This window comes from Zootoca vivipara, chromosome 6, assembly GCF_963506605.1.
Source record: "Zootoca vivipara chromosome 6, rZooViv1.1, whole genome shotgun sequence".
In the NCBI taxonomy this organism is placed as follows: Eukaryota; Metazoa; Chordata; class Lepidosauria; order Squamata; family Lacertidae; genus Zootoca; species Zootoca vivipara.
In genome coordinates this window covers 24,640,413-24,648,675 of record NC_083281.1, presented here as the reverse complement: position 1 = coordinate 24,648,675, position 8,263 = coordinate 24,640,413, and the positions used below count along the sequence as shown (strand labels likewise).

The following is an 8,263-nucleotide window of genomic DNA, read 5'->3' as shown; positions in this document are numbered from 1 at the left end:
AAAAAAAAAATGCAACGCTGCTCCGTCCTGGCACCAACTTTGCCGGCGGCGCCTGTAGGGCTTTCCTACCTCCTCGGCGGGCTTCCTCCTCCTCCTCCTGCATCTCACTTCCCCGTCTGGCCGCTGTGCCACCGCCTCCCTCAGCCTCATTCGAAATTGAAATTCCCTGGCCAAGGCCGTCAGCGTGGCTCCAGCGTCCCGGCCTCCGCCTGCAGCCCCGCCCCCGGTTTTGACCCTCGGCCAATCGCAGGCTCCAGAACTACTGTCAGCGGCTACTGTCGGCAGCGGCTACGCGGGCCACATGACGAGGTCTGGCGGGCCGGATTAGGCCCCCGGGCCTTGTGTTTGACACCCGTGCTGTAGAGGATTATCATCAGTCTCACGGGAGGTGGAGGGAAAGTTTCAAACTCTCCTGCAATCTTACATTGCAGAACTCTAGGTGTAATGAAGTTGCAAGGTATGAAAGTGTACGCATATATGTGTATTTTGTGAAATTATGGCCTCCGATATGCCATATGACAACTCTTTCATGTGTGGGCGCAGTGAGCACACTGGATTAGATCAAGGCAAGTAGTGCAGCAGTGCAGCTGGCCTGAGTGTGACATCCTCGCATTGGTAGCTGCCGAACAGCAGCCAGGCTCCCCCCCCCCAGCTGGGTGGGCCAGGGCATCTGAGCCGGCGTCCAGAGGCACAAAGCGACATGTGTCTCCCAGAGAGGGAGCTGTTGGGGGTGGGCCCTAGCCCTCCTTCGGTGATGCTATGCAAGTTGCAAGGAGCAAAAACACAGGATTGGTGTGGTGTCCCTACTGGGCCACCGTACTGCCTGCCGCCCAGCATGGGTCTTGCTCCGTTCCCACCTACATGCAAAGACGAGAGAGCTATGCATGTCTTCTCATGGGCTGCGACTCCCTCCAGAAAGCAGAAGCCAGTGTAGGAGTTATGACAGAACCACCTGTAACCTCCTCCTACCCTCTGGGCAGAAAAAAAAAATTATCCACAGTTGCAGTGGTGGGTCAGGGCAAAGGTCAGTGGGGAGCGAGAGTTGTTGCTTTGTATATGTTGAGATAGTACTTCCCTGTAGTCGAGTGTGTTGCTCATAACCTTCCATTTTGAGGGATGTGGAACCCAACGCATCTCCCCCTCAAGTCTGCCCCTTTCCTCGATCCAAGCCTAGCTTTCTTGTTCCTGCCGCAATGTGAGTTAAGAGTAACTTCCCTTTGGGGAATATGACATTCTTGTTTAATAAATTGTTTGTGCTGTTTCACGTTGTGTGAGGCTTTCCCCCAAAAAACTCCAGACTGCCTCCTCTGTTAACAGTATCTCTAGTGTGGATACGCATAGATGCCTATATGTTGAGCATAGCCTGGCCTATTATATATAATTATTGAAAGAATAATATCCGTAATGGCATCCCTCTGAAGAAGGGGTATCAGAAGACTCAACCTGTGCTGGGTGCTGCTTTGCCAGGATATTTCCTCCAGGGAATGTTTCTCAGCAAATGCCTTTTGAAGTGCCAAATCCGCTGTCAGGAATGACGCTGACACTTCACTGCTTTTCCCTCCATCGCTTCCTACCGTCGTCATGACAGCCTCTTCTGCTGACTGTCACTGACTTTGTGGCAGAAGTGAAGTACATGCACTACAGCCAAATCCCCTGAGAGCTTTTCGTCTGTGACATGATACCTGTCATGCTTCATAGATGTGGTTGGAGATAACTTTCGTAGACATAACCACATCATGCTTTGGCCTCAGAGAAAGGTTAGATGGCAGAGCAGTGCCCCAGGAAACATGAAACATTCTGCTGTCTGGAAAGCTACATCACAGCAATTGAGATCTGACACCCCTGGAATTCTCGTATGGTTTCTGTACTTAGTTTTCATAAGTCGTCTTATGCCCAAAAAACCTGCTTACCATGTTTGATTAGAACAGGATTCATAAGAAACATGGAAATTTAGATTTTGGCTCATAATAGGTAGCTCCAACATGTCTTGTATGAATTAAGTTTATAAAACTAAAGCCATAGTTTACTAGTCTTACTTGTTAAGCGACAGGTGTACTCAGAATCGTGGTCTAAAGTTTGTATCGCTAGGTCATCAGTAGAGAGGATTTGCTTAACAAATTGGTTAAACTTCCTTGGGTTATTAGCCAAGCTCAGTATTTCATTTGGCAAAGAATGCATTTTTTTAAAATCTGAACAAACTGTAATTGGGCTTACCTACAGCTCCCAGAAGGCTTGTGTAAAATGTGTGCCCCATCCCATTAAAATTTCTCCCAGCCTTTAATTTTTTCCTCATTAGTATTGGCTGTTGCTTAAATCTAGAAATTAACCTGGAGTTCCAATATAGCTAATGGGATTGGAGCTGGCCAGATAAAAGTTTTTCCTAGAGGACAATGGGACCTGGCTCAGAGTTACTTATGAGTGAGAAGATGCCACTTGTTTTAAATCTTCTGCTTCAAACCAAGGAACTTGTACACTCTAGATGCTTTAGGTTAGACACATTTTATTATTCCAAAAGGAAAAAAGAAAGGAAAGCAAGACAGGCCTAAAGATTCAGGTTGTCACAATCTGTGGCTTGAACCACTAGTAAAAAGGGAACTGATTTGTATTCCAGTTCTTTGTTAAGTTAAGCCCTGAACGTTTACCCAGGAGCTCCACCGGGTCTAAAACAGCACAATCTTGGCTTTAGTTATAAAGTTATTAGAGTAGTAACATTAAAACAAAATTAAACATTCATCATCCAGTTTTTCACTAAAGGAAGCAAGCCAATCCCAAAAGGCCTCCCGTCAAATGCATATGGCTCACATCTACAAGACAAGTTTCATCCAGCTTCATTCTAGGTTTAACTGCCACAGCTTTCCAACAAAGGACCCTGGGAATTGTAGTTTTGTTAGGGTGCTGGCATTCTTTAAGAAATCCCCATTTAGTTCCCAGGATTCCTTTGCTGGAATTGGAAAGATACCGTGTTGAAACTATGCAACAAGCAAAGCCCTTTCCCCATAATTGTAGGCACCATTAAAAAAGAGAGAATTAAGTGAGCTTAATCCTGAGCTTGCAAGGACAGAGCTCTGTTCAATTTGGTGCCATTCCATACATTTAGAAGCTAAGCACCCATCATGGTCCACTACATGAGATCCGAAGAACTCCTTCAAACATCAGACTCAAAGGCCTTGATGAGGACACGCTGAGCATCACCTGCCACCTCGTCTAGGAAGCTGTAAAGCATGTAATAGGTGGTTCCAAAGGATATCCCTCCAGCTGTCATGGAGCCAAATACAGGGATTGTGCTGGCAAAGTACTCCACCAGCATCAACGCCCCACCACCGGCTTTGGTTAGCATCTTCACTACAAGGTCCCTGGAGATTTCTTTGGCCAGTGGTGACTTGATCACCTCTTTAAGCTCCTCCACAGTCTTGCCAACTTTCTCAGCTAATTTGCCGAGGGATTCTTCGTCCAGGCCAAAGTTCTGACGGTATTCCGAAAGAGACTTAACCAGAATAGCTGTATCGCAAGCTACAGAGAGGCCTGGGATGGGCACAGCTGCTATTCCGCATGAGACGGTAGCCAGCTTCCAGATTTGCTTCTGCAAGGCCTCTTTCTTCTTCTGCAAGATGGCCAAAGAGATGTTTGGCAGGGCCATGAGGAAGGCATGTCTCTTGTGGCTCGGCAACTCCTTCTCCAGCGTCTCCTCAAGCTTTATGAAGTCGTACTTTTTTAGCTCCCAGCTGGAAAGGAGGAAGACCTGGGGAGCAGCCACTCCTTCGGCCTGAAGGCACGCTTCGCAATTCTCTCGAATCTTCCTCAGTATCGCCTCCTCGTCGTAGGCTTTTGGCCGGCGCTTTTTGGTGGCCTCTAGATCTGCATCTACCTTCGAGCGCACGAAGTAGAAGCATTTGCCCATCTGCTGGATTTCCTGCGCCAAATGGGCATGGTTGGACTTGAAGCGTTCTGAGGCAATGAGAATAAAGAAGTCATAGCGGGAGAAGTTGACCTGCTCCAGGTAAGTGCTGGACTGGAAATCTGGAGTCCCGATTCCGGGCAGATCCCACACAATCACGTTGGGGTGCTTGGGGTGTGGATAAGGAGTGGGCACCATCGTGGTCTCTACAACCCCAGTGGCGGCAGATCCTTCGTCTTCATCCCCTAGGCCTCGAATGGCATTGACAAATGAGGACTTGCCGGCGCCAGCCTCTCCTGTTACTGCAATGTCCAGCCGGGCATGCTCCAAATTCTGCAGGTTTTCCAATATTTTGGACGCTGCTTCTGCCATTCTTCCTCCTTCAAGTGCATTCCTAATCTCTTCGATGTCTTCTTCAGTGATGATATCATATTCTTCTGCACATGCAGAGGCTTGCTTTTGGGAATCTGGCGGTGGCTGAACTGCCATAGGATCGTGTCGAGGCCTGGCAGGAAAGGGGAGAGAATGCAACACATAAGGAGACATTAAACAAGCTTCACTTATTGTGGGACAATGTGTTCCACATCTGAGACATCATCTGAGGAGATAGCATGAAACAGGGCACCTTTTTTTCATTTAGAGAGCCATGTTTCCAGCTCAGCTCTGGGCTGGATATTTGGAGAAAGAGAAAATGGGCCAACGTTGTCTTGAATAATGTTTATGTTATAAATAGGGCCTTATTTCCATCCAAAAAAAATTATGTGAGAGGTTATCAGGATGGGGGGAAATTAGGGCTTCCTGGCTCTGACCTCTAAAGCCTGCTTCCCTTTTTTTGTTCACGGGTAGGGAACCATAGGTCCTTGGGCAAAATGTGGCCCTCCAGGCCTCTCTATATGGCCCTCAGAACTCTCCTCAGGCCACACCCCTCAGCTGCCCTACTTCACATCTCCATGTTTATGCCATTGAACTCTGATAATGCCTCTTGCTTGACTGTACGGAATGTGGCCCTCAAACTGACTTTTGACTTATAACTCTTGACTTTCATTTCTCCCAGGGCAAAAAAGAAGCATCATATAAGCTGTTGGTGCATAGCCAATTTAAATCACTATTGCACTAGTGATTAATGCCCTAAAATGACTTAGGCCCCAAATGACAGCCCCTGAATTGTGGAATTCCCTCCCTACAAGTGTGTGACCAACACCTTCATTGTATCATTCCCATTCAACAGTGTTTGCATGCTGAAGAGACACCTCCGGGTGTTTTAAACCGTTTCTAACATTGCACTTTAGATTGTTGCAATCCACCCATGGGACTTTATTGCAAAGGGTCGGGTGAGAAATCAAATGAAGGAGAAGGAGAAGAACTTAAAGCTTCCATAGGAGAATATAATGATTTTTTTAAAAAGTTTCCCTTGAGAAAGACAGCAAGGTATGAATAACAAAATATTGTTTATACACATTACTATGCTTTGGCATCAGTGCTGTGTAAGTAATGATAATGTTCTATATATTTTTTTACAGGTTTTTCTCCCCCCCCCCTTCTTTCTAAAAGCAGACAAAAATCGAAATGCAATGCCAAGGGTTTCCCTCTTCTGTGAAATAAGTAGTCTGAATGGGCAAAGGAAATGAAATGCTCTATCTCCCTCTTGTATGTGTGTGTCTTAAAGATCAATAAAGGTAAAGGTAAAGGGACCCCTGACCATTAGGTCCAGTCAGCGGACGACTTTGGGGTTGCGGCACTCATCTCGCTGTACTGGACAAGGGAGCCGGCGTACAGCTTCCAGGTCATGTGGCCAGCATGACTAAGCCACTTCTGGCGAAGCAGAGCAGTGCACAGAAATGCTGCTTATCTTCCCGCCGGAGCGCTACCTATTTATCTACTTGCACTGGCATGCCATTTGTCTACTTGCACTTTAACGTGCTTTTGAACTGCTAGGATGACAGGAGCTGGGACCGAGCAATGGGAGCTCACCCTGTCGCAGGGATTCAAACCGCTGACCTTCTGATTGGCAAGCCCTAGGCTCTGTGGTTTAACCCACAGCGCCACCCACGTCAATATGCTGTGTGTATTAAGGAAAACTGTCCATGACATTCATTCTGATTTGTTTGCAGAGTTATGCAAACAACTTTCTGGTGCACTTTCCTTATTCCAAGAAGTGAATCCTAGCGAGTCACTACTGGTTCATGTAGACAATATTAGTATTAATCTAAATAGCAAATGGTCTCAAGTCAGAAGAAAAGCAGAACATAACCATTGTGGCTAGTAGCCTCTGATAGACTTTATCCTCCATGAATCTGTTTAATTCTCCAGAGTTGGTGGCCATCACTGCCTCCTGAGGGAGAGAGTTCCAGATAGTTTTAACTGTGCTGCCTGAACCAGTACTTTCTTTTCTCTGCCCTGAATCTTCCGACATGCAGCTTCCTTGGAGTCTACAAGTTCTAGGGTTAGGAGAGAGGGAGAAAACATTTATCTGAGTACTTGCTTGTCTCCAGCTAAGTATCCTGCACTGACAGAATAAGAAGTTGTTGTTGTTGTTGTTGTTGTTGTTGTTAAGAGCCCTGCTGCATCGGCCCAAAGGCCAATGCATTCTGCCATCCTGCATTCCAGTGTGGCTAAGCAGACGCTTCCCAGAAGCACAACAGGAAAGAGAGAGCTATGACCATAGCTGCCAAGTTCTCCCTTTTTTTAAGGGAAATTCCCTTATGCTGACTAGGCTTCCTCGCGGGAAAAGGGAAAACTTGGCAGCTATGGCTATGACTCATAGCAACTCGTCTGTTGTCCTGCGCTCTTGTTTTTGAACGTCCTATCCTGAGCCCGTTCCTACCTCTCAAGTACCTTCAAGGCACCCAGAGCAACAGTTTCCAAACTTCATTTTAAGCCAAGGGCCACCTACTGAAACGACATTTGCCCCTGCTTTGAAAAAGCACAAACAGAAAGACTTTGAAAAGTCCACTAAGGTGTCAGGGCCGGATCTTCGCTTTCCCCAGGATCCAGGTGGATGGGAGGCTGGCTTTCCGAGTCAAGTGTGTGCCCACCGGTCCACATTTTCCTTCCAACACCTCCCGCTGTATCCCGTCCTTTTGCAGGCGGGACTCTGATTGTCCTCCCGCGACCTCAGTGGCAGATTCCCATCGATCCACCGGTCGGGAGGCGGGGTGGGCGAAGGGGATATCTTGATCTTGCGGAGCCAGCCGCTTTGGGGAAAACTTCTCTTTCCCTGCAATCTGAATTGCTCCCGATCTGAACTCAACTCCGGCTAAACTTTGGCCACGGCCCACAGCTGCTCTCACCCACCCCTCCAGTCCAGGCACCCCACCCCCACGCATACCTTTCAAGACAAACCCGTGGCGATCCAGATGTTCAGCAGAGTGACCTAGGGAAGAATGGGGAGCAGATCGTTGGGGGGGGGGAGGGCGCTGAGGGGGTTTCCCGAGTTTACCCCAAAACATTTTTTGTGAACCTTTGCTACTTTTTTTCCATTTACTGTATTTATTTTCCCCGATTTGAACTACAGTATAAATTGGTAGCAGCAGCTCTGCTCCATGGTGATGGCATGTTATTTATTCCATTTGCCAGGGGGAAAAGGGCAGCCTTCTAGAACATCATTGTAATAATGATGATGATGTTTATAATATGATATGACCAGTGATTTTTCCGGGGGGACGACGCAGGGGTACACATACCACAAACATTTTGTTGTTACCAGCTCCGATGGCGACTTCCTTTCCTTTCTCAGAAAGGAATCAGGAAGATGTTAGTGCACACAACCTCATGCCAATGTTGAAGTTACTGTGAGCTGTCAGCTGTGTGATAGGAGGAAATGCATGTTCTTTAAACTTCTCTCCATTTACTCTATTTATATTTCCCGATTTGAATGATAAAATGGTGATTTTCTTGAGTCAAAATGAGAGTACCCCTAAACATTTTTAAGGGGGGAAAAGCACTAGATATACAGTAATATGATATACGTAGCATCACAATAGCTATACTATAATTAATATAATAAATATAATAAGGTTAAAGGTAAAAAAAATCACAATTTTAAAAAGTAAAAGGTAAAAAAAAAACAATATGTAATCGTTCTGCCGCCTGCACCAAGCAAGGAGCTCAGAGTCTCCTTTAACGCAAATAAGCTCAAAAAGAAACGGAAATCATTCTAGACCCAGGAGAAAAGTTCAACTCCTTACCTGCTACCGGACCGATTTTTTGCAGTCAAGCTCAGTCCTCTTATCAGAGGTTTTGCTTCGAGGTTCCTCACGCTTTTCTCCGTCCTGCTCTCTCCCTCTGTCTCCCTCTTATACCCTCTCCCTCCGGATCACCACACAACTAAAAGCAAACACGAAAACGAAGATAACCAGCGAGGATGAG

The 8,263-nt window shown here is 46.6% G+C and overlaps 1 protein-coding gene across 3 annotated transcripts; it reads right to left on the bottom strand.

The window, feature by feature from the left end:
* Positions 1 to 1,456: 1,456 nt before the first annotated feature.
* On the bottom strand, positions 1,457 to 8,263 carry LOC118087810 (interferon-inducible GTPase 5-like). 3 transcript variants are annotated; one of them, XM_035120821.2, is made up of 4 exons: positions 8,083 to 8,263; positions 7,224 to 7,268; positions 6,147 to 6,333; positions 1,457 to 4,400 (listed from the first exon to the last, which is right to left on the bottom strand). In XM_035120821.2, the coding sequence occupies exon 4, from the start codon at positions 4,382 to 4,384 to the stop codon at positions 3,146 to 3,148; it is 1,239 nt and encodes a 412-aa protein (XP_034976712.2). In that variant the 5' UTR covers positions 4,385 to 4,400; positions 6,147 to 6,333; positions 7,224 to 7,268; positions 8,083 to 8,263; the 3' UTR covers positions 1,457 to 3,145. The 3 variants fall into 3 exon arrangements, with proteins under 3 accessions (XP_034976712.2, XP_034976711.2, XP_034976710.2); XM_035120820.2 differs by lacking the exon at positions 6,147 to 6,333; XM_035120819.2 differs by lacking the exons at positions 6,147 to 6,333; positions 7,224 to 7,268 and having other exon boundaries at positions 1,458 to 4,400; positions 8,083 to 8,261.